This window comes from Botryllus schlosseri, chromosome 1 (genome assembly GCF_051294905.1).
Source record: "Botryllus schlosseri isolate E-star chromosome 1, Bs_hap1, whole genome shotgun sequence".
Lineage (NCBI taxonomy): Eukaryota > Metazoa > Chordata > Ascidiacea > Stolidobranchia > Styelidae > Botryllus > Botryllus schlosseri.
This window is the reverse complement of record NC_137236.1, coordinates 22057426-22084482: the sequence shown is the minus strand read 5'-3', so window position 1 is coordinate 22084482 and position 27057 is coordinate 22057426. Positions and strand designations below refer to the sequence as shown.

The 27057-nt window shown below is 37.7% G+C and overlaps 3 protein-coding genes across 3 annotated transcripts in view; all 3 read left to right on the top strand.

Annotated features, from left to right (window-relative positions):
- LOC145434049 (uncharacterized) overlaps positions 1–27057 on the top strand; it is a 38859-nt gene extending 11802 nt beyond the window's left edge. The window contains exon 2 of the mRNA XM_080311335.1: positions 26734–27057. The gene's annotated coding sequence lies outside the window, so the exon portion shown is untranslated. The remainder of the gene's footprint in view (positions 1–26733) is intronic.
- LOC145434193 (uncharacterized) lies at positions 2148–12394 on the top strand. Its single transcript, XM_080311524.1, has one exon. The coding sequence runs from the start codon at positions 2148–2150 to the stop codon at positions 3318–3320; it is 1173 nt and encodes a 390-aa protein (XP_080167650.1). The 3' UTR covers positions 3321–12394.
- On the top strand, positions 12533–26695 carry LOC145434184 (uncharacterized). Its single transcript, XM_080311514.1, has one exon. The coding sequence runs from the start codon at positions 14787–14789 to the stop codon at positions 15957–15959; it is 1173 nt and encodes a 390-aa protein (XP_080167640.1). The 5' UTR covers positions 12533–14786; the 3' UTR covers positions 15960–26695.

Below are 27057 nucleotides of genomic sequence, written 5' to 3'. Positions count from 1 at the left end.
AAATGAGCCATGCTCGACCGTATTTGTCTCAGAAGCAAATTAGTAGTTCAACAGTGCAATTGCTACAAATAAAAATACTGTAACCAACTTAGTTACACAAGCGTCATTTCCGAACAAAGAATTGTTGACTTTGATTTTTCACTTGATTTAGGCTAATTTTGGCTTCTGGTTCCAAATGTTCCGCTGGTTTCCTTCTATTACGTCAAGATTTTTTGCTATGTCATATGCTGAAAATATGTAAATTTTCATGAATTTTTCCATATCACTTTTCCATACCGTATAGAAATCCACAATTTTATCATATGATAAGTTATATAGCTAAGGGCCTAATTGAATTATTAAGAAGGTACTCGTCTCTCAGTTTAAAGTACTCGTATCGATCTAGGCTGATGCTTTCATCCATTTTTGGTTGGAGGACGTAATCATCCGAGGATATTTCAGACACATGTTTGATGAATCTGCAGGATATGGCAAAAATAAATAAATATTACGTTTACTAACAGCTATTATTCAAATGCCCCATTCAGCTTATCTGGTGTAACTTTAAACTCCTATCGCTACATAATTTGAATCAAGATGAAGGTCATAGGGATAGCAGGCCTAATGATGAAGATTTTGAAATCGAAGGTGATTCAGATCGTAAAGTAAGTCCATCGACACAAATTAAATGATCCTACGTAGGCTTTGGGACTTGAAATCAAAATATTCGGAACTTTTATCATGGTTGATAATTGAGAGGATATCTCACTTTCGATCATGAGAAACGACGTTTTCATCGTAGGGCTACTTTCGATAGCTATGTGAATAGCTGTGATAGTGGGTTTGGCATGATACTGTTACCGTAGGTTGCTGGAGGAGTTAGGAATCCTGATTTACAACTCGAGTAAATGGAAAATGTCTGTTGGTCGCTCAAAAAGGACCCTAAAGTGAAACATTCTCCAAATTAGCAACTTCTTAAGTGTAGTGAAAATTTCACACTCAGTCTTTGTGAATAATAAAGAAAGGTTGAATTGTTGCAATATCACAAGCACGATCGGATCATATTTGTCACCTTGGAAATATTGTGTATCTTAGTGGCCAGGTAATGAGGATGCACATGTAACCCTGATGTCCACTTCCATATGTTTATGTCGTACTGGAGACATTAAAAAAAGCTAAAGTATCGAAATAATTTACTGGAAAACCTTGGCATAGTCAGCAAGGAGAAAGTGTAACATAATATCTAAAGAGGTTAGAGGTACGATACAAGAGTAGATTGGAGCTTTCACATGTTAGCAGACTATTGCTCCAGTATCATACGAGACAACCCACAGATTGACAGAAATATGAGTTTTTGGCATAAATTTGGACCCTGAAGCTCGCACTTTATTTGACCTGCAGAAGCAATATCAGTTTAAATCGACCAAATAAAGCAGTGAAAATGTTTATTTGAAGTCAATTGATTTACTTTCGGCTGCTTGTGGATTTGAAACGTTTTATACAATAAACACAAAATATTAAAAGTAGTACTATTATATTGGATTTTTGAGACAATGTGGTCACTGGTCATTTTTTAATTCAGCGCCGAAAAGTCAGGAAAAAAGGTGTCGATAAAGGCCAACAAAAATTGTGTTGACCGGTGTTATGAATGAATGCTGACTCAATTAGTACTTCAATAATTTTGCAAATTACAATGCCTTGTCGGCTACTTCAATAATTCGAGTCACCTCAGAAAATCCAGTGACTTGAGTCAAAATGTACAATTACTAGATATGACATGTGATTACATACCATGATATGCATGTTCCCAACGCCTGTCCTAGGCAAATATGAGACATGGGAATCACGATGTTCAAAATATGTGTTGAACATCCGTAGCGGTCAATATCCTAATTATCTGGTTACTGATCATTACGATGCTGAAATATGTTCAACGACAATGATATTGATTATCCTTTTTATTATTTTGGAATGATGATTTTTTTTTTTCGAACTGATCGGTCAACATTTTATTTGTTCTCACATTGCTTTGCAGATTGCTATTCTATGATAACAATTCAAATACTGCACAGTAGCACGGCATTGTCCATACAAGTGTTGGAAATCGACGAAAAAAGAACCATTGAGGTGTGAGGCTTGAAGAATTAATTTCCACATATGCTGGAAGAATGAGAAAAATCCAATGTTCGATCTGTGGACGAATCTTTGATCGTTATGGTGGAATGAAAAGCCACCTGCGATTCCACATTGATGAGAAAAAAGCCGAATGTGAAATCTGTGGAAAAGCATTCACTTCAATTGTTGGCTTGAAAAGACATGTTTACAGACATACCAGTGTCGAATTCCACGAATGTGAGACCTGTGGGAAGTCATTTGCTACTAAGCCGCACTTAGCAAGACACATTCATATTCACATTGGAGTCAGAAACCACAAATGTGATATCTGTGCAAAATCATTCTCTGACAATGCAGCATTGACGAGACATGCGAATACACACACTGCAGTGAAAAACTATGAATGTGGCATGTGTGGAAAGTCTTTTGCTACAAAGCAATATTTGGCAAAATACATTCATATTCACAGTATCAGAAGTTGCGAATGTGAGATCTGTGGTACAGCCTTCAGTCGGATCACCAACTTGAAACAGCATATGTATATACATACTGGAATAAAAAACTATGAATGTTGGATATGTGGTAAGACTTTTATGAGGATGAGTGACTTGAAAAAACATCAGAATACACATACAGGAAGCAAAAGTCATGATTGTGAGATCTGTGGTAAAACCTTAACTGAGAAGCATTCATTAAAGACACACATGATGATCCACACTGGTTTCAAGAATCATGAATGTGAAATATGTGGTAAGTCGTTAACTTCAAGGACGAATTTAGAGCGTCACATGCGAGTTCACACTGGAGTAAAAAACTATGAGTGCGGGATCTGTGGCAAAGTGTTTACAGAGATTGGCCAATTGAAAACTCACACGAATACACATGACGGAGTCAGTAACTATAAATGTGAAGTGTGTGGTAAAGCATTTACTGTGAAGTCTTCATTGAAAACACATTTTTTAACCCACAGTGATTTCAAAAATTATGACTGTATGATCTGTGGCAAAGCGTTTACTTCTGTCGACATGTTGAAAAACCATTGGAACACACATCTTAGAGCTAGAAACTACGCATGTGAGATCTGCGGGAAGTCCGGTCTTACGAAGCAATCTTTAGCTGCCCACCTTGATATTCACATTGAAGTTAAGAACTATGGATGTGAGGCCTGCGGGAAAGCGTTTAGTCGGCTTCATCACTTGAAGAGACATATGAATAGACATACTTGAGTAAGAAATTATGAATGTTTGATCTGTGAGAAAGTGTTCACTGCGAAGAGTGACTTGAAACAACATGAGAATATACACTGGAGTGAAAAACTGTGAATCTGAGATGTGTGTTAAGTCCTTCGCTACAAAGGTACATCTCATGATCCACACCGGTTTCAAGAACCATGAATGTGGAATATGTGGAATGTCTTTCGCTTCAAAGACAAACATAGAGCATCATATTCTAGTAAACACCGGACTCAAAAACTGAGTGTGGGATCTGTTGCAAAGTGTTTACACAGATTAGCCAATTAAAAGTAATACGAATACACAAGTACGAGTACGAATACAGAGTTGAAAACTGTAAATGTGAGGTATATAGTGTAGCTTTCACTGCGAACTCTTCATTGAAAACTCATCTAATAACACACAGTGGTTTCAAAAATCATGACCGTGTGAACTGTGGCAAAGCGTTTACTCCTCTCGGCCTACTGAAAGACCATTGGAGCCAAAAAAAAATACGCTTGAGAGATCTGTGGGAAGTCCGTTGTCAGAATGGCAAAGTTAGCATCATATAATGATTAATCACACTGCAGTCAAACTGTGAAAGACTTTGCATGCAAGATCTGCGGTAAAACGTTTAATTGCAAGGGTACATTTAATAGACCAGGTCTCCAAAATGTGGCCCGCCAGGTTATATTCTACGGCCCACGACTTGATTTGTGATTTCGGAAGAATGCTAAGAAAAGCATTTTGAAATGCTGAAATTGTTTACAGTTTCAACATATTGTTGTTTTTGTTTCAAAATAAACTTTTTTCCTGTGCCCAACATTACTATTCCTCACTAACCGAAACGGCTTTAGCGATGGCAAGTATTGGCAACAGCTTATCATCGAGGGAAAATCCAATGGCCCAAATGAAATTGATCATCATGATTTTTGCTGTATTTGTATTGTGCCCTCGTTGTGCCCTCAAACCCTCTGACTTTGGCCTATTCTACCCATAACAGTGCCTTGCTGATTTGTTTGCAGGCCAGTGTGTCGACGATTTAGATTGCTGTTTATAGCATGGTATGTAGTATGTGGTATTCAACTGTTTGTGCATAAGTTTATTTTAGGTCATTTGCTGTTGGTGTTATTGCAGGGGATTTGACCTTTAATGTCACGGTGGCTCTTATATGTGATGGTATCGTCTTGTGTTTCGATTTGTATTTCATCCCTGTAGTTCGGTGTTTCAATGGTATGCTTGACCGTATTTGCCATTTTAATTTCATTAGACGGGCACAGAATGATTCCACTGGGCGTTTTGCAAGCGTTTTATGGTTTTTCTTCTCTTGTTTTTTTCCTCTCCTCTTATGCTGAGATCGCACTGCTAAGACTTGCAGATTAAACAGTTTGCTGTGCTTCAAGAATCGATGATAACATGTTCACATAGTATCGTTGTTTCATGTTGACGCTCTACCTGTTAAAGCTTTGGTATATCTGGCAATAGTACAATTATACTGTCATCTTATGCATTCCATTTAAATATTTAGTCAAGTTGTTTTCGGCAACTAAGGCTCATAACTTGTGAGGGGTGCATTGAAAGTGACGTCTATCAATATATCATATGTTGATGGTTCTGGAATTTATTGTATTTTATTCATCGTCAAACGGATTCATCATTGATCAATTTTTCTGTTATGATATTGCATTTTAGACTGATGTACTAAAATAACAAGTACGATACTATGCAATATACTATGTCATGCAAGAAGACAATATTCGTTATTGGGCAAAGAACTGTTGATGTATAATGCTTGAAGGAGTGTATTACATGTAACCTGGAAGAATGCCTAAAAAGACTTGTTGGATCTGTAGGAAATGCGTCAATGGTCCTGGCGAAATTGAAACTCACCTGCAATTCCACAACGAAGAGAGAAAAGATGAATGTGATATCTGTGGGAAAGCCTTCACTGCAATGACTGCATTGGAAGCACATAGAACATAGAACCGCTCACTCAGGTTTGAAAAACCATGAGTGTGATATCTGTGCATATGCATACCATGGGCACATGATGCTCATTGCTCATAAGCCGCTGGACAGGGAAACTGAATATATAGCCTTGTACGGCTGTCTAAGTCTTGCATGAAAAAAGTATAATTGTTTTGAATGATTCATTGGCACGTTTGCTTTGATTCACATGGTCTTTCTGTAACTACTAACACAGGTATTTTTTTCGTATTGTGATAACCAAGCTAACTACCAAGTGCACCACATTTGATTTATCTTGTGTGCCATGTTTCTGTTTAAAAGTAGACCTTCTGCAACTATCACCATTCCACTATCAACTAAATACCCAACAGTCCGAATTTTATTTCTTGTGCTGACGTATCGAGTATATTTAAATATACCGATTATTACGGTGACCCTGCGAAGTACGTGTTTCGATTTAAAAGTGACACAGACGGCTACAATGAAATTTGATTCATGGTAACCACACTACTTTTTATGAATTAGTTCTATTTCATTTGTTATTTAAACGAGCTGAGACTGAAAACTGACCTATCAGAACTGACACAACCGCAATCACAACCACAATGACCATTGTATTCATCAGCTTATGCATCGACAACTTCCAACAAATACAAGGTTGAAAATTTGGTCATCTACGATATATTCTCAAAGTCACCAGATACCACCAAGGTCACCCTGTTCTGGAGAATGTGTGTCGGTTACTTCGTATCAGTGTGTCTGGTTACAGAGCAGTACGATACAGAAATGTATTCAAGGAAATGCCTATCAATATATCATATGTTGCTGATTTTGGAATTTATTGTATTTTGTTCATAATCAAAGTATTCGTCACATATGGATTTATATTTTTTGATCACATTAATTTTCAGACCGATGTTATAATATAACAAGTAGCATACTAGCGTAATAGCCTATGCAATGCAAGGGTACGATATCTGCTATTGCACAAAGAATGATTGATGTTTGAAGGAGTAGATTAGAAGAAGAATGACAAGAAAGATGTGTTGGATCTGTGGGAAATGCGTCCATCGCCATGGCGGAATGAACACCCACCTGCAATCCCACATTGAAGAGAGAAGATATGAATTCCATATCTGTGGTAAAGCCTTCACTACAACGGCGGCGTTTGAAGCACATCGAACAGCACACACTGGAGTCTAAAATTGTGAATGTGAGGCCTGCGGAAAATCATTCATTCGTCTCGGTATCATGAAAAACACGGGCATACACATACTGGAATCAAAAACTATGAATGTCCGATCTGCAGAAAAGCGTTTGCACGGCTTGAAAAGACATGGACATTAACATACTTAAGTCAAAAACCATGAGTGTCAGGCCTCTGGGAAATTGTTCGCGCGCCTCAGCGATTTGAAAACATGAAAATATGCATACTGGAGTTGAAAGCTATGAATGTAAGATATGTGGAAAAGCGTTTTGTCAGCTCAGTTACTTGGGAAAACACGATAATACACATCCAGCTAAAGAACCGATTTGTATTTGTTTCTTGAATGTTACTGCTGATACAACAATGTAGGACTACTTCAAAATGAACAAAGAAATAGAAAAACACAAGTCTAATTCGCCTCGCAGTGATGATCTTGAACATGATACAGTAATATGAACAGAAATACTCCGTATCAAAGTATGCTGTTACCCAACGGAGTCCTCCATTCACTCTGCCACTATACGGGAAACAATGAGTGTCAAATTTGTGGAAAATAGTTTGTGCGAATCAGCGACTTGAAAACACATCGAAATATACACATTGGAGTCAAAAAACATGAAGGCCAGATCTGTGGAAAAGCGTTCTCAAACGGTTGGTGACTGGAAAAGACATAGAAATACACATACCTGACATGCGGGAGTCAATAAACCGTGCATATCAGATCTTTCAAAAAGCCTTTACCCGGTTTGGTCACCTTTAAAAGACATGGAAATGCGCACACCTCTGTTGAAAAGCTAAAGACCCTACATTCAGGTGGTAAATGTTACTGCTGATACAAAAATGTAGGACTACTTGAAATAGGCAAAGAAATAGCGAAACACAAGTCAATTTGTTAGAATTATGATCTTGAACATGATACAGTTATATGAGCAGAAATACCATATAATAAATTATGCTGGTACTCGAAGTAGCCGTCCATTCACTCTGCCACCATATAAACATGATATAATATTACGATCAAATCTGTACAACTACACAGCGCATATATCTATGAATAACCTTTCATGATGCACGATTCGTGGGCTTGGATTGTAGAAATGCAGTTGGCCTTGTATCTTTGTGTCACTAAGACTCTTTCACACGTCAATTTTTCGTCGCCGCAGCCATTTTCAGTGCATATTGTTTTTACGCTTATCTGTTTCTAGATGAGAATGTCAAGTATTTTTCCTGTTGTAGTATGGAAATTTCAAAATATGGCATGGAAATTTTTTTCCATACTTTCGCAATTTTGCCGGAACCATGACAATAATTCTCCTTTCCATTTGTCGACGGCTGTCATGTTATAGCAAGGGTTCCCAGACTCTTTATGGTCGCAAGTATTAAATGTGGATTTCAAAATGTTGCGCAATCCCACTTCTCAATTTGGTGCTCTGATCACTAGAAAAATGATCTGCACATTCACCTAAATTTATTCAAGGCTTATGTGTAAAGGAAATATTAACTCGTTAACCCCCATCTTGAGACTAAGAAACTCAATGACGACTAAAACAGCATACATAGGTATTTTTTTTATCTATATCCAATTGAAGTATATAGTCAGGTATACTGCTAGGTGAAATACTGCGTCACATGAATTAGAGATAGCGATCTGAAGAGCTTCTTGGAGGTACAGAACTTCAATATGCAATTGAATAGTCAGTCGGAAATATTCGGGTTCATTTCAATATGAATATACTATTCAATTGTAGATAGCGATCTATAATAATATATAATATCAATTTGTTGAGCTTAGAACTCATTTCCTGCGCTTTGCCCGGATGATCATCAGACACCAACAATTTTACAAAACCACCATTGTAATTCAAAATATGTAGCTTTGTCTTGCAGCAGCGTTATGCTATGCAGGCCTCCAACATGAATTGTAACTTCAATAAGTATGCCTATCTCTGATAAAAGATGCCCAATGTTGGTTAATGTAGCTACTGAGTATATAATCCACACATTGGCGAAGGAATCTGACATTTGATCCGCTGACGCAAAACCGCTAATGATTGCAGCGATGTGTTATTGTGTTCCAAGATATATTCTAATGAGACAATACTTTTGTTTAATCTAATTTTGTAGATGATATCGCAATATTACTGCTAGCAGCGGGTTTCCAGTCTATTTCATGTCATGGTCTTTCCTTGAGATTTCAAAGTAAACCGGTATATAATTTACGTTTCTTCTTCGATGGTTAGTCTATGGCATCACCGACATAATACGACACTAAGAAATTGACGACGGAATTGGTGCATTGGGCAGTTTAAATGGATAATTTCATTCAAAATAATCGGAATATAAACGTCGGAAATTTCCACGCATCAAAAATAGCATTTATTTGAAAAGTGTTAGACAACTTGGGAAATATGGGAAAAGTATCAAATATGGTATGGTAGAATGTTGCCGTGGTATGGAAACTTATAAATATGGTAAGAAACACATATAATATGGTAATTTGCGCTTGGTCTGTTGTTCAGAGCAATTGGATGTGAATGTTTAAATTTTTGTATCACAGTGTGATGAGCAGCGATGATCTAATGCTATACTTTATCACACAAACATTTTAAGTTGCGGACCAGATAGGCTACTCCACTATGTCTATTTGCTATTGTAGCATCCCATTATTTCAGAACGCAGACATTGAAAAGACTCCATTTTGGAGAGCACAAGATATTGAGCTGCAGCCTATACCCAATATTTTCTGTTCTCTGTTTTCTGTTCTCTATATCTCTACCGCTATGAGTGATTTCCTCAGCTTTCTACAAACTGTACAGCATCATACAGTAAATCAGGCGATCGTAGGATAAAAGTATAAGCAATATTCTGATAAGATGCAGTTTCTTTGTATTGTTAATCATATCTACAATGTCGAGTACTCCCTACAGTTATCACATGACATCAATATATCATTTTAAAGCTATATCGTAGTTCAATAACTGTGTAAGGTTCTTTTTTTTGACACCTTACTAAATGTACTTCGAGGGTTACAAAAAGTAGTGCTTGTGCTTTGACGTCAGCTGTGTTTGTTTACTGCTAATATCGCCTAGTTTTTGCTTGATCTTCACGTGAAACATGATTCCCATTTACAAGGATATCTGTGTTACCGATTGCGTGTTAAACTATATCGCTTCAGAACTAGAAGAATACGGTATACACATGCTTGAAGACAGATATAGATTCGTCAAAGTTGTTGAAAAAAAAATTCACCTTCGTCAAAATTCGGTATATTTAGCAGTTTTTTTTTAATAAAATATAGAATATCTCAAAAAATTGAGCCAATTCGGAATTCATTTTTCGATTCAGCAACATGCAATTACGCTAAATCAATTGAAACTTTCTTGACACCAAAATATGTGATGACCAGTGATATCCATTTTAGCATATTCTCTGGTCATTAGCAATTTGCGCATATCAGTATCAATTTCTTTTCAAGTTGAAGTCATATGTTTGTTATTCTTGGATCTTTTTATTCATGATCTGCTTCGTTATTGCACTACACATGTCAGATCTGCGGAAAAGCAGTCACTGGTATTAGTGACTTAGAAAGGCACAGACATAAGCATGCTGGTGTTGAAAACTATGAGTGTCAGATCTGTGGGAAAGCGTTTACCCAGCTTGGTGACTTGAGAAGACATGGAAATACACATACTGGCGTCAAAAACTATGCATGTCAGATATGAGGGAAAGCGTTAAGTCAGCTCAGGTACTTGAAAACACATGGGCATATACATACCGGAGTCAAAAAATATGCATGTCAGACCTGCGGAAAAGTATTTAGCCGGCTTGGTCACTTGAAAACACATGGAAATACTCATACTGGAGTCTAAAATTACCAGTAGCAGGTCTGTCGAAAAGCGTTTACCCGGCATAGTGACATGAAAAAAGACATGTGAATGCACATACCGGAGTTGAAAACTATACATGTCAGATATTCGGAAAAGCGTTTACGAGGCTCAGTAACTTGAAAGCGCATGAGAACAAACTTTATCGGAATCACAAGCGAATGAATGTCAAAGAGTAACTTTACGGTTCAATGTCATGGAGCTGAATTCTATTAGACTGTCAAGTTGAAATCTGAACGTCCCAAATGTTCTATTTGCATCAAATTTCCAAAAGATGGCGAAACCACTCTTTACTGTAAAGGATGAGTGTTATGAGTGTGTAATGACTCCCCCCGCCCTCGATGGCTTTCACAATATTGTAAGGGTAATCCTGGCTATTAAAGGTTACGAACAAGTGAATTGAGGAAAAGCGGCATTTACATTCGCCATAACTTAGACTTGGTTACTTCGAATTCGATTGTATAATCGAAGAGGTGTTTGTTTTGTCAAGCATCATAAAACATTTTATATGTGATAAATTGTTAAATTAGAATTAGCCCTGAAATGACTGAAATACCCATTGACATATGTTGTTTCTCGAAAAAGTCGTTCATTTACTCTGCCACCATATTAACTTATCTGTTTGTGTAGCAGAATGTGAGTGTTTTCATGTTGTTTTTACATTTTACTTACAGCTTATTTTTAGTACATGCCCATTCATGGAACTTTTCGAATCATCAAGCATCGTTGAACATTTTGCATTTGATGAATTGTCTTAGTAAATTAACAAGTCTAGGTGCTGAAATCTATGGTACGATCCTGTTGAAACATGAACGTCCTAAATGATCTATCCGCAAGAAATAACCGAAAGTGAATCTGAAATGTAATTGTGATCTCGAAAATAAGTGCGAAATATCTATTAGGAACTACTCATCGGGATTGTCTGGTTGCCGATCATTACAATGCCTAAAACTTCTACTGAACTGATAATAATAGATCATACAATCGTTCTTGTTAATTTCTTCTGTATTTCAGACAGGGTTGCTATAATATAAAAATTCTACCATTACGTAATAGCTCATGAATTTCAAGCTATCGTTAAATACTTGTTTTCAAGCAGAGAGCGGTTGATGTGTGATACTCGAAGAAATAACGTGATTTATAGATAATCCTGAAAACTGACGAAGATGATCTGCTCGATGTGTGAAAAGAGCTTCCATCGTCATGACGAATTGAAAACTCACCTGCGATTCCACATTGATGATAGAAATACCGAATGTGGGAACTGTGGAAAAGCCTTTGTTTCAAAAACATATGCTATCCCACACTGGCTTAAAAAATCATGAATGCTGGGTCATTGACAAAGAGTATAATCTGATCGGTCACTCAAAAAGACGTGTGGATACACATACTGCTCACATTGGAGTCAAGAACCTTGGCTGTCAGATCTGGGGAAAATTGTTTGTGCTGCTTGGTGACCTGAAAACATATGGAAATATACATACTGGATTCAAAGACTATGAGTGTCAGATCTGGGGAAAAGCGTTCATCCTGTCGACCTGGTGCCTAGAGCTATCTGTTGATATGTATGTGTAATATTTGTTGAATTGATTGCAAAAATCCTGCGATAGTTCTTACATATCCAAGGTCACTGTGTTGGGTACTGTAGCCAATGAGCGAGACGTGCTGAAATATGACTTGATCATGTGACTCTGCCGACCTTTGGTTTGAATTCATGTTAAGATCAGTCCGAATAGTTTTACTGGAAAACATGCACAAGGACCGTTGGGATGAACTAGTGTAGGAATTTGCAATAAACAAGTTCAGATTTATCATTGATTGATGACCAGGCACCATTGTTGTGAGTAAAATGTTTATGTGAACTCGATTCGAGAGTTCAATTGCAAAGTTCTAGCCACAGTGCCACCTTCCCCTAAATTTTGTGTACCGTAATTTTCCGGATATAGTGCGCCCCCATGTATAATACGCACCCTTAAAATGGCGTGTAAATTCTGACGGAAAATTACGGTAAATCACAAGAAAAGAAACGATACGTAAACAAAATGCACATTGTTAATTCGCGCCAGAATGCATCAATTTATAATGAGGTTAGACCTATTTGCAAAATGGCGAAACACGAGTGAAATCAATAAAGAACCGCAATCAAAGGCTGAAAGAGCCGAATGCGGCACGCGATTCGCAGTTTGCCCACCCCTGCTATGGTGTGTGTCCGTGGTCAGCACATTTTGGCATGACGCCACATCTCATTGACTAGAGATAATCCAACAGATTTCCAAAATGAGCCATGCTCGACCGTATTTGTCTCAGAAGCAAATTAGTAGTTCAACAGTGCAATTGCTACAAATAAAAATACTGTAACCAACTTAGTTACACAAGCGTCATTTCCGAACAAAGAATTGTTGACTTTGATTTTTCACTTGATTTAGGCTAATTTTGGCTTCTGGTTCCAAATGTTCCGCTGGTTTCCTTCTATTACGTCAAGATTTTTTGCTATGTCATATGCTGAAAATATGTAAATTTTCATGAATTTTTCCATATCACTTTTCCATACCGTATAGAAATCCACAATTTTATCATATGATAAGTTATATAGCTAAGGGCCTAATTGAATTATTAAGAAGGTACTCGTCTCTCAGTTTAAAGTACTCGTATCGATCTAGGCTGATGCTTTCATCCATTTTTGGTTGGAGGACGTAATCATCCGAGGATATTTCAGACACATGTTTGATGAATCTGCAGGATATGGCAAAAATAAATAAATATTACGTTTACTAACAGCTATTATTCAAATGCCCCATTCAGCTTATCTGGTGTAACTTTAAACTCCTATCGCTACATAATTTGAATCAAGATGAAGGTCATAGGGATAGCAGGCCTAATGATGAAGATTTTGAAATCGAAGGTGATTCAGATCGTAAAGTAAGTCCATCGACACAAATTAAATGATCCTACGTAGGCTTTGGGACTTGAAATCAAAATATTCGGAACTTTTATCATGGTTGATAATTGAGAGGATATCTCACTTTCGATCATGAGAAACGACGTTTTCATCGTAGGGCTACTTTCGATAGCTATGTGAATAGCTGTGATAGTGGGTTTGGCATGATACTGTTACCGTAGGTTGCTGGAGGAGTTAGGAATCCTGATTTACAACTCGAGTAAATGGAAAATGTCTGTTGGTCGCTCAAAAAGGACCCTAAAGTGAAACATTCTCCAAATTAGCAACTTCTTAAGTGTAGTGAAAATTTCACACTCAGTCTTTGTGAATAATAAAGAAAGGTTGAATTGTTGCAATATCACAAGCACGATCGGATCATATTTGTCACCTTGGAAATATTGTGTATCTTAGTGGCCAGGTAATGAGGATGCACATGTAACCCTGATGTCCACTTCCATATGTTTATGTCGTACTGGAGACATTAAAAAAAGCTAAAGTATCGAAATAATTTACTGGAAAACCTTGGCATAGTCAGCAAGGAGAAAGTGTAACATAATATCTAAAGAGGTTAGAGGTACGATACAAGAGTAGATTGGAGCTTTCACATGTTAGCAGACTATTGCTCCAGTATCATACGAGACAACCCACAGATTGACAGAAATATGAGTTTTTGGCATAAATTTGGACCCTGAAGCTCGCACTTTATTTGACCTGCAGAAGCAATATCAGTTTAAATCGACCAAATAAAGCAGTGAAAATGTTTATTTGAAGTCAATTGATTTACTTTCGGCTGCTTGTGGATTTGAAACGTTTTATACAATAAACACAAAATATTAAAAGTAGTACTATTATATTGGATTTTTGAGACAATGTGGTCACTGGTCATTTTTTAATTCAGCGCCGAAAAGTCAGGAAAAAAGGTGTCGATAAAGGCCAACAAAAATTGTGTTGACCGGTGTTATGAATGAATGCTGACTCAATTAGTACTTCAATAATTTTGCAAATTACAATGCCTTGTCGGCTACTTCAATAATTCGAGTCACCTCAGAAAATCCAGTGACTTGAGTCAAAATGTACAATTACTAGATATGACATGTGATTACATACCATGATATGCATGTTCCCAACGCCTGTCCTAGGCAAATATGAGACATGGGAATCACGATGTTCAAAATATGTGTTGAACATCCGTAGCGGTCAATATCCTAATTATCTGGTTACTGATCATTACGATGCTGAAATATGTTCAACGACAATGATATTGATTATCCTTTTTATTATTTTGGAATGATGATTTTTTTTTTTCGAACTGATCGGTCAACATTTTATTTGTTCTCACATTGCTTTGCAGATTGCTATTCTATGATAACAATTCAAATACTGCACAGTAGCACGGCATTGTCCATACAAGTGTTGGAAATCGACGAAAAAAGAACCATTGAGGTGTGAGGCTTGAAGAATTAATTTCCACATATGCTGGAAGAATGAGAAAAATCCAATGTTCGATCTGTGGACGAATCTTTGATCGTTATGGTGGAATGAAAAGCCACCTGCGATTCCACATTGATGAGAAAAAAGCCGAATGTGAAATCTGTGGAAAAGCATTCACTTCAATTGTTGGCTTGAAAAGACATGTTTACAGACATACCAGTGTCGAATTCCACGAATGTGAGACCTGTGGGAAGTCATTTGCTACTAAGCCGCACTTAGCAAGACACATTCATATTCACATTGGAGTCAGAAACCACAAATGTGATATCTGTGCAAAATCATTCTCTGACAATGCAGCATTGACGAGACATGCGAATACACACACTGCAGTGAAAAACTATGAATGTGGCATGTGTGGAAAGTCTTTTGCTACAAAGCAATATTTGGCAAAACACATTCATATTCACAGTATCAGAAGTTGCGAATGTGAGATCTGTGGTACAGCCTTCAGTCGGATCACCAACTTGAAACAGCATATGTATATACATACTGGAATAAAAAACTATGAATGTTGGATATGTGGTAAGACTTTTATGAGGATGAGTGACTTGAAAAAACATCAGAATACACATACAGGAAGCAAAAGTCATGATTGTGAGATCTGTGGTAAAACCTTAACTGAGAAGCATTCATTAAAGACACACATGATGATCCACACTGGTTTCAAGAATCATGAATGTGAAATATGTGGTAAGTCGTTAACTTCAAGGACGAATTTAGAGCGTCACATGCGAGTTCACACTGGAGTAAAAAACTATGAGTGCGGGATCTGTGGCAAAGTGTTTACAGAGATTGGCCAATTGAAAACTCACACGAATACACATGACGGAGTCAGTAACTATAAATGTGAAGTGTGTGGTAAAGCATTTACTGTGAAGTCTTCATTGAAAACACATTTTTTAACCCACAGTGATTTCAAAAATTATGACTGTATGATCTGTGGCAAAGCGTTTACTTCTGTCGACATGTTGAAAAACCATTGGAACACACATCTTAGAGCTAGAAACTACGCATGTGAGATCTGCGGGAAGTCCGGTCTTACGAAGCAATCTTTAGCTGCCCACCTTGATATTCACATTGAAGTTAAGAACTATGGATGTGAGGCCTGCGGGAAAGCGTTTAGTCGGCTTCATCACTTGAAGAGACATATGAATAGACATACTTGAGTAAGAAATTATGAATGTTTGATCTGTGAGAAAGTGTTCACTGCGAAGAGTGACTTGAAACAACATGAGAATATACACTGGAGTGAAAAACTGTGAATCTGAGATGTGTGTTAAGTCCTTCGCTACAAAGGTACATCTCATGATCCACACCGGTTTCAAGAACCATGAATGTGGAATATGTGGAATGTCTTTCGCTTCAAAGACAAACATAGAGCATCATATTCTAGTAAACACCGGACTCAAAAACTGAGTGTGGGATCTGTTGCAAAGTGTTTACACAGATTAGCCAATTAAAAGTAATACGAATACACAAGTACGAGTACGAATACAGAGTTGAAAACTGTAAATGTGAGGTATATAGTGTAGCTTTCACTGCGAACTCTTCATTGAAAACTCATCTAATAACACACAGTGGTTTCAAAAATCATGACCGTGTGAACTGTGGCAAAGCGTTTACTCCTCTCGGCCTACTGAAAGACCATTGGAGCCAAAAAAAAATACGCTTGAGAGATCTGTGGGAAGTCCGTTGTCAGAATGGCAAAGTTAGCATCATATAATGATTAATCACACTGCAGTCAAACTGTGAAAGACTTTGCATGCAAGATCTGCGGTAAAACGTTTAATTGCAAGGGTACATTTAATAGACCAGGTCTCCAAAATGTGGCCCGCCAGGTTATATTCTACGGCCCACGACTTGATTTGTGATTTCGGAAGAATGCTAAGAAAAGCATTTTGAAATGCTGAAATTGTTTACAGTTTCAACATATTGTTGTTTTTGTTTCAAAATAAACTTTTTTCCTGTGCCCAACATTACTATTCCTCACTAACCGAAACGGCTTTAGCGATGGCAAGTATTGGCAACAGCTTATCATCGAGGGAAAATCCAATGGCCCAAATGAAATTGATCATCATGATTTTTGCTGTATTTGTATTGTGCCCTCGTTGTGCCCTCAAACCCTCTGACTTTGGCCTATTCTACCCATAACAGTGCCTTGCTGATTTGTTTGCAGGCCAGTGTGTCGACGATTTAGATTGCTGTTTATAGCATGGTATGTAGTATGTGGTATTCAACTGTTTGTGCATAAGTTTATTTTAGGTCATTTGCTGTTGGTGTTATTGCAGGGGATTTGACCTTTAATGTCACGGTGGCTCTTATATGTGATGGTATCGTCTTGTGTTTCGATTTGTATTTCATCCCTGTAGTTCGGTGTTTCAATGGTATGCTTGACCGTATTTGCCATTTTAATTTCATTAGACGGGCACAGAATGATTCCACTGGGCGTTTTGCAAGCGTTTTATGGTTTTTCTTCTCTTGTTTTTTTCCTCTCCTCTTATGCTGAGATCGCACTGCTAAGACTTGCAGATTAAACAGTTTGCTGTGCTTCAAGAATCGATGATAACATGTTCACATAGTATCGTTGTTTCATGTTGACGCTCTACCTGTTAAAGCTTTGGTATATCTGGCAATAGTACAATTATACTGTCATCTTATGCATTCCATTTAAATATTTAGTCAAGTTGTTTTCGGCAACTAAGGCTCATAACTTGTGAGGGGTGCATTGAAAGTGACGTCTATCAATATATCATATGTTGATGGTTCTGGAATTTATTGTATTTTATTCATCGTCAAACGGATTCATCATTGATCAATTTTTCTGTTATGATATTGCATTTTAGACTGATGTACTAAAATAACAAGTACGATACTATGCAATATACTATGTCATGCAAGAAGACAATATTCGTTATTGGGCAAAGAACTGTTGATGTATAATGCTTGAAGGAGTGTATTACATGTAACCTGGAAGAATGCCTAAAAAGACTTGTTGGATCTGTAGGAAATGCGTCAATGGTCCTGGCGAAATTGAAACTCACCTGCAATTCCACAACGAAGAGAGAAAAGATGAATGTGATATCTGTGGGAAAGCCTTCACTGCAATGACTGCACAAGATATTGAGCTGCAGCCTATACCCAATATTTTCTGTTCTCTGTTTTCTGTTCTCTATATCTCTACCGCTATGAGTGATTTCCTCAGCTTTCTACAAACTGTACAGCATCATACAGTAAATCAGGCGATCGTAGGATAAAAGTATAAGCAATATTCTGATAAGATGCAGTTTCTTTGTATTGTTAATCATATCTACAATGTCGAGTACTCCCTACAGTTATCACATGACATCAATATATCATTTTAAAGCTATATCGTAGTTCAATAACTGTGTAAGGTTCTTTTTTTTGACACCTTACTAAATGTACTTCGAGGGTTACAAAAAGTAGTGCTTGTGCTTTGACGTCAGCTGTGTTTGTTTACTGCTAATATCGCCTAGTTTTTGCTTGATCTTCACGTGAAACATGATTCCCATTTACAAGGATATCTGTGTTACCGATTGCGTGTTAAACTATATCGCTTCAGAACTAGAAGAATACGGTATACACATGCTTGAAGACAGATATAGATTCGTCAAAGTTGTTGAAAAAAAAATTCACCTTCGTCAAAATTCGGTATATTTAGCAGTTTTTTTTTAATAAAATATAGAATATCTCAAAAAATTGAGCCAATTCGGAATTCCTTTTTCGATTCAGCAACATGCAATTACGCTAAATCAATTGAAACTTTCTTGACACCAAAATATGTGATGACCAGTGATATCCATTTTAGCATATTCTCTGGTCATTAGCAATTTGCGCATATCAGTATCAATTTCTTTTCAAGTTGAAGTCATATGTTTGTTATTCTTGGATCTTTTTATTCATGATCTGCTTCGTTATTGCTAATTTCTTCTGTATTTCAGACTGGGTTGCTATAATATAAGAACTATAATACTATGTTATAGCTCATTCCAAGCTATCGTTGAATACTCGTTTTCAAGCTGAGAACGGTTGCTGTGATATGCTTGAAGAAGTAAAGTAATGTGCAGATAATCTAGAAGAATGACAAAGAAGATGTGCTGGATCCGTGGAAAGAGCTTCCATCCTGAATCCTGAAAACTGACGAAGATGATCTGCTCGATGTGTGAAAAGGGCTTCCATCGTCCTGACGGATTGAAAGCTCACTTGCGATTCCACGTTGTAGATAGAAATACCGAATGTGAGATCTGCGGAAAAGCCATTGCTGCAATCGCTACACTGAAAAAACATATACTATCTGACCCTGATTTTAAAAATCATGAATGCAAGCTCATTACCAAAGAGGATAATCTGATCAGTCACTCGAAAAGACATGCGGATACACATACTGCTCACCTTCACTACTAATTTTTCACTATCAAAAAGGGAGCGTGTCTAGAAAAAGGTTGAGAACCACTGCTCTCTACGATAGTAGATAGCAATCAAAGCCTGCGAGGCTGGTGACGCGACATCTTGCGCACGGGGTCAGATGCGATTGCGACGGACAACGGGTATGTCGTGCACACCACGCCTGCTGGAGGTGCGACTGATTACGCAAGCGACTATATTTTGCACACATGGCCTGTCGATGAATTAGCGATAATTTCGCTCGCGTGCAAACGTCAAACCAACTCAGCAGGAGGTTGCGTTCTGTGCAGACGACTCTCGTTAATTGACAACACGCTTTTCACTAATTTGTAGCGCGTTACACAGATATGACGAATTACTCGGCACGATGGCTGAAAGCTATCGGGGACAAAATATCTTGAAAATTTTGCGGATTGTACATGGAAAATAACGGTAATTCATTAGCCAAGAAACAAGCCCCAGACTGTCTAAGCCGTCTAGGACAGTGTGGTTCTCGAACTATTTGTCTTTGCATACCCCCTTCGAACTGTCACCGACCCCTCGCCATGTTTTATTACAAATTCAGCTCTATCGTACAACTGTCTACCAGAGTTGGATCAATTGTAATTTGTAATTGTAATTGAATGTAATTAATTACATTTTTCAATGTAATTGTAATGTAATTGTAATTGAAGCTTTTTTATTTTGTGTAATTGTAATTGTAATTGTAATTTGACAAAAATTTTGCTCAATTACAATTTCAATTACATTAAATTGCTATTGAGACCTGACAAGCACATATAAAATAATTGACTTATAATGCATTCTGTTTAAATGTCGACAAGGAATTTGGTGGATCCATTCGCGGAAGCCCTTGACTGCGCCCTTGCGGGCGAAGTTTTTTTCTATTTTTACCGCTATGCTGGCCTAGGCTGCCATTGTATACAATTTTTAGATTACTAACCTAACCAACGGATGTATTCGCAACACGTGACTCACGATTGAATACGCCGAGAAGCGAACTGTTGAGCCGGCTAAAAGCAGCAGAATTGATATTCCCATAGCTGGCGATCCAAGCGTCGAAATTTGATATGTATGGTCCTAATCGAAAGCTAGTGTCGCACTGATTCCGCAATAAAAGTATATTTCCAGGCAATGGTACCATCCCAAAATAGTCGTGAAAGTCTGGGAATCGGCATTGTTCTGAACAATCGCTAGGCGTAATTGGTAATTCTTGTTGTCATGCTGCTGCAGCGCTCTCACTTTTCAGAACAGTCGGCCTTAAACGGCTATTTTGGAGCAGTTATATTGCCCTGACGAGATTTTATTTTGTATTTTCGGAATTAGTATATCGATAACTTACGATAAAGAACAAATGCATCAAATTTGGACGCATGGATCGCCAGCTTTAGGACCACAAAGTTTGCTGCTTTTAGCCGGCTCTGCAGTACGTTTGTCGGTGCATTCATCCGTGACTCACATCTTGGGCATCTATCCGTGGGTTGGCAATCTACAATACGATTTCAGATCACGATGCTGCATCGTTATTTCGTTTGGCTAACTAACCAGACCACTGGATATTTTATAACGTCTTATCTGACAAAGCACGGTTTTTTTTCACTCCTCATCCTAATTCCTACGTCCCTCGATAAAAATAATATTATTTCTTTAATTATATACTATATACCAGTGGTCGGGAACCTATGGCTGGCGAGCCATACATGGCTCTTTTGGGTATAAGATATGGCTCTTTGCCAAATACTTATTTTTGTACCGAATTGATCAATATTGCAGCGACTGGTTGGAAAATCTTCATCTCGGCCAGAATAATTATTCTCGTGGCAATATAAACATGTTTTTGGGAGTCAAAGACAATGTTTTCTTCAGGTTTAGGGGCTAAAACCCCCTATTTTAAAAATCATCAAATTTTAGTTACTGTGACGCCGGCGGCCAATATCACTCGCGAATTCTATGTACCCGACTCGAAATCTTGAATTGTGCGATACGTTGATTAATCAAAGAGCATATAGCAGACATGGCGACGCCCATTTCAATACGCAGTTTTCAAATACGCATTGACTTAATTGATTCATTGATCTATGGCGCGAAATGAACGGTTGTGGATGTGACAATTACAAACTCGAATTACAAACAACGTCATAGCTATCCACGTTCTCGATTGGTAAGTAGCTCTGTGTAGTACCGGCGATAAAATGTAGGCGTGTAGCGCAACGTTATGTTACCGCCGAATACTTTGAGAATTGGGAAATCGGTACGTATTTAGATTTTCGGAATCAGTGTGACAGTCACATTCGATTAATATCAGTTATAATAATTTCTATGCTACTTACGATGAATTGTGTTATCAATGGTGATACTTGGCCCGTCTGTGCCTTACCTCTCGTTTCGAGCTTTATTTTCGAACAAAAAATAACAGTTTTTACAGAGAAATTATTGCGCATACGAGGAATCCCATGTAGTGAGCTCGCATTAGTACTACCATGACGTCACGACTTTTCAATTGTGACGTAACAGTTGATTGGAATGTATGGCTCTTTGGGAGTTGAGATGGAAAAAATAGGGTCAATATGGCTCTTCGGACAAAAAAGGTTCCCGACCACTGCTATATACGCAAATCCAACACGTGCATATGTTATAATACTTTTTCAACGACATACTGCACCCTATCCTTAATCCTAACCCATAGGAAATTAGGTAAATAACATTTTACATTTCCAATTACGTGAGCCATAATTACCAAGCATACAAAACACGCTTATATTACGTCACACTGACATCTCACATAGCATACTATGTACGCACATAAACGCATTTATTACCACACAATCTGAACTAGGCTTGAATTGTTGTTAAATACGACGCTACGGTTGTCAAGGAGCACGGTTGAATTTATGATTATTCAATTACATGTTCAACAGCAGCAATTGTAATTGTAATTGTAATGTAATTGAAGCATGCAAGGAGTAATTGTAATTGTAATTGTAATTTGATATTTTTAGCATGAAGTAATTGTAATTGTAATGTAATTGAAACATTCATGAAAGTAATTGTAATTGTAATGTAATTGAACTGAAATAATTGTAATTGATCCAACTCTGCTGTCTACTACTACTACAAGAGAAAATATTAGCTGTAGGCTAGTGCTAAATAGCAACAAAATGACCTTTCTTGAAACTGACATCATATTATTTATGTAGAAATAGGGAAAACTTTTATTATTCCAACGTTACTCATGTAGCTGCAATTCTTATGATACGTGGCTGTGTTTTGGAAATTCGCGCTTTCGATTTGATATGAACGAGTGCCGAAAATCCATTCTACAAAGAGAGGTGGTGACGAATGTAATAATATGTTTGAAATAGCTGTTATGTATATCACCGGAAAAAATGTCTTTTTGCAAAGAATTATTTACAAAAGCCAAACAAAACATTCGATACAGCAAGGAAAGGACGTTGTCTATTTTTGTCCTTGATATTTTTGCGGAATATACACCGACTCATGATACACATACACACGATCTGCGCATATGCATACCATGAGTGCATGATGTGCATATGCCGCTGGACAAGGAAGTGCAGATATAGCCTTTACGACTTTCTAAGTCATGCACCACCCCTCCACGTTATCCCAGTAATGCATGAGCGCCAAGCAGGGAAGCCATGGATACCAGTGTTACTAATCAGGTCTTTGGTCTGACCCGGCCGGGAATCGAACCCACGACCTACCGATCAAGAAGCCGGACGCTTAACCATTACGCTATCTTGTCAGTTAAATATGTTTGTATCAGTTGGCTATTGGCGATTTGGCAATTAAAATGAGCTTGCAACATAGAATATGTCAGCTCAGACACCAATTCTGCTTTTGCGAGTTCCGAAGTTTTAGCAGTTATGAAGTGCTTCTTCTAGTTTAAAAAAATAAAAATTATATAGGCTATCAATTATGTTGCAAATTTGGAGGTAACGCGGACCCGCAGTAGAGAATGTCTGGTCTAGGGTTTTCAAATAATCTTCCGAGGTCCTGCAATATTTTAGCCTTATGTCATTACATTTTGCACTTTTTGTCTGCTTGACAAATGGTCTCGTGATTGCAATCTTAAATATCAGTGGACCCCATCTAGAAATGTATCGATAATAGACCTAGTTGTCAATTCGTAGTGCCCTCAAACCAACTGACGTTGTCCTATTCTAGCCATAACAGTGCAAAGCCGATTTGTTTGCTGATTGCTGATTATATTGCGGTATGTAGTTCGCATGTCCGTGGTATTCGACTGTTTGTGCGTAAGTTTGTGCTAGTGTCGTCTTGTATTTCATCCCCTGGATCGGTGTTTCATTGATGTGCTTAACCGTATTTGCCATTTAAATCTCATTAGACGGCCACAGAATGAGGGTGCTGAGCGTTTTGCACGCATTTTATGGTTGTCGTTCTATTGTTTCTTTCCTCTTATGCTGAAATCGCACTGATGAAAGCTTGCAAGTTAAACAGTTTGCTGGCCGGCAAAAAATCCATGAAAACATGTTCACATAGTTTGGTTGTTTCATGTGGACGCTCTACCTGTTGATGCACCAGTCGCCAACTCAAAACGGGTCGCGGGCCGCATGACTTGATTATCGAGATTGAAATAGTTTAATAGCCCTGTTTTGATAACTCTATGTGCTCTCTAGCATGGGCGACGGGCATAGTTAGCCTATCAAAGAAGAAATGATATTTCATTGAAGAAATACAAATACAACAAAAAAATCATGATCATCACTTTCACTCGATGTTGAACTATGAGCTGTGCACGATACCTAACAAGCTTTTCAACAACTAAAGCAGATTTTGCCAACCTATTTGCTAGTCACAGCCGCCTTTCGATTACTTATGTAGCCTATACGGCCGCATTCCAATGCAAAGTCGGAATAAACTAACTGTAGCCCAATTATCCACTTTATACTGTCCAGTATCCATGTTCATTGCCTGTGAACTCCGGACTATTCTATTTATTCATATCGGCTTACTGTGCGCACCGAAATAGTGAGTATGTTTGCTATGAATAGCCACAGATAATCGTTTTCTAGTGACGCAATGCGCAAAAAATTTTTTTATTTACTTTCAAATATTTATCCTTTCTCAGTCAAGGTGATCAAATTCGTCGGTTAAGTTAATGCAGGGGTTCTTCGAAAATTTGGGGAAGCTATTAGTGCTATGCTGCATATTTGAGTGAACCAATTGTTATTAGTCCCCTTTGTTACATGCCGTTATTTTTGGCAACCAATCAGTATTGTCGGTATAGCGGAAAAATATAGGATTTGCCCAACCGTGGGCCCACCAGAAAATTATTTCCCCTGTGAGGAAGAGAACACTATTAAAAATTGGTAGTTCTTTATGGGAGCATCATTCTCCTCCGCTGGTCGTATCTGTACTGGGGCTCAGATTACAAAGGACAGTAGGCCTACCATATTTAAATGAAAAATCAAGTCGAATTGAATCGCGTAGGGCGCGAAGAAAATTATGAATATGATTCAAACCTCGTAAATTAGGGAGTCAATTCATAAATTCAATTAGAATATTGACGGCCGCCAACACATTCTTATCGAAGTAAGTGTCGACGGCCACATAATTTTCCTTCTACTGTTGCAGATTGGTCACCCCTGTACAAAAACATCGATATTGGGGTAACTAGACACGGTAATTGCTGAAAAATGATCTCCTCGTAAAGCTTGGTCTTTCAGAGAGCCCGAAGTTGTTTTCTAAGCGTGTCGGTCTTGCCAGTGGTGGGATATTGCATATCAAGGCAATATGACCATTGCCCATTCATATCAGCAAATTCTTCCTCCATGGAATGGTACAACCATCGCCGAAGCCGTATCAGCTAGTGAGGAATAGTAATATTGCACAGGAGAATAACTTATTTTGATCAACAACAACAATATGGTTAAACTGAAATCAATTTCAGCATTTCAAAAGGATTTAGCAATCGTTCTTACGAAATTGCAAATCAGGTCGCGGCCCGCAAAGAGAATTTGCTCGTTCTCTGCAAATGCAACGCAACGAAAAATGCGTCGATTACTTCATAACTACCTACGTGTCCGGTTACAGATCATTACAATGCTGACATGTATTCGGGAAAATGCCTATCAATATATCATATGTTGATAATTCTGGAATTAATTATATTTTTTTCATCATCAAACTGATGCGTCATTGATTAGATTTCTCTGATGATATTGCTTTTCAGACATATGTATATAATATAACAACACTGCGCAATAAAGATACAATAATCATTACGGGGAAAAGAACTGTTGATGTGTAATGCTTGAAGAAGCATGTTACATGTAACCTTGAAGAATGTCAAATAAGACTTGTTGGATCTGTGGGAAATGTATCAATGGTCATTGCGAAATCAAAACTCACCTGCAATACCACATTGATGAGAGAAAAGATGAATGTGATATCCGTGAGGGAGCCTTCACTGCAATGTTTGTGATGAAAACACATCGAACAGCTCACACTGGTTTAAGATATATTCGATCTGTGGAAAAGCTTCAATAGTAACGGCGGAATGAAATCTCAACAACTCACAAGAGAGAAAGCAGAATTTCAGATCTGTGGGGATAACTTTATCGCAATTTCTTGATTGATGGAAAGAACATTTACGACAGGAATGGATGTGAGATCTTTGACAGCGTTTCCTGAATGATGGATATCATGTGACTTCAACGACTATTATTGGTATTGTAATGAAACATGTTTCATAGAATTCTGTTGCATACAGCTGGCTGTGCGCACCTTCGATATTTCATACATGCTAGTATAAAGTGTAGCATGCTAGCATTTGACATGTATTCATTTCTATTAGCAAGTCTTGGAAAGCAAAATGGCAAAACCACTTAGATTTGGGTCGTGGTGAAAAATGTTGAAGAACAACTGGTCTCCAAGATATTGTCAAACACAATCCTCTGTCGGCTGGTGCTATTGGTGCTGGTGTTTAACGTGACCAGAGCCAGGTGCTTACTCCGAACCAGATGTTCGTCCCTAAACACCCAGCCGAACCGTGATGATAATGTCACAGTTGGTCCAGAACTGTTTGGAATGTAATAGTAAGTCATCCGATGGACTTGCTGAAGGCAGAGTAACTTTACGGTTCAGTGTCTTGCAGTTGAATTCTATCAGACGGTCTAGTTGAAACCTGAACATAGCAAATGTTCTGTCCAAAGCAAATTTCCGAAAGGGAAATAGAAATGTAATTGTGATCTCCAAAATCTAGGCGAAATATCTATATGGAACTACCGTCTGAATTATCTGATTACCGATCATTACAATGCCTAAAAATTCTTGTATTCTTGTATTTGTTGGATTTTGTAATTATAATTGTAAATATAATTCATTATTGCAATCTATCCTCTGTGTGTTCAGACTGGGTTGCTATAATATAAGAATTATAATACAATTTAATAGCTTATTACAAGCTATTGGTAAATATTCATTTTCAATCAGAGATAGATTAATGTGTGTAGTTGAAGAAGTAATTTACAGATAATCCAGAAGAATGACAAACAATATGTGTTGGATCTGTGGAAAGAGCTTCCATTGTCATGACGGATTGAAAACTCATTTGCAATTCCACCTTAAATATAGGAATACCGAATGTGAGATCTGTGGGAAAGCGTTTGCCTGGCTTTGCGACTTGAAAAGACATTGAAATACACATACTGGAGTGAAAAACCATAATTGTAAAATCTGTGCATGATGTGCTACATGATTCCTGGGCTGAGAATTTAGAAATGGTGGTGTGCTGTGTCTTGTCAGTAAGCCTGTTGCTCATGTATGTTATCGCAGTGTCAGAAATTTTCCTTGTAC

What these genes read in the sequence shown, in the direction of transcription:
- LOC145434193 (XM_080311524.1), top strand. Translation starts at nt 2,148, where the DNA reads ATGAGAAAAATCCAATGTTCGATCTGTGGACGAATCTTTGATCGTTAT.
- LOC145434184 (XM_080311514.1), top strand. Translation starts at nt 14,787, where the DNA reads ATGAGAAAAATCCAATGTTCGATCTGTGGACGAATCTTTGATCGTTAT.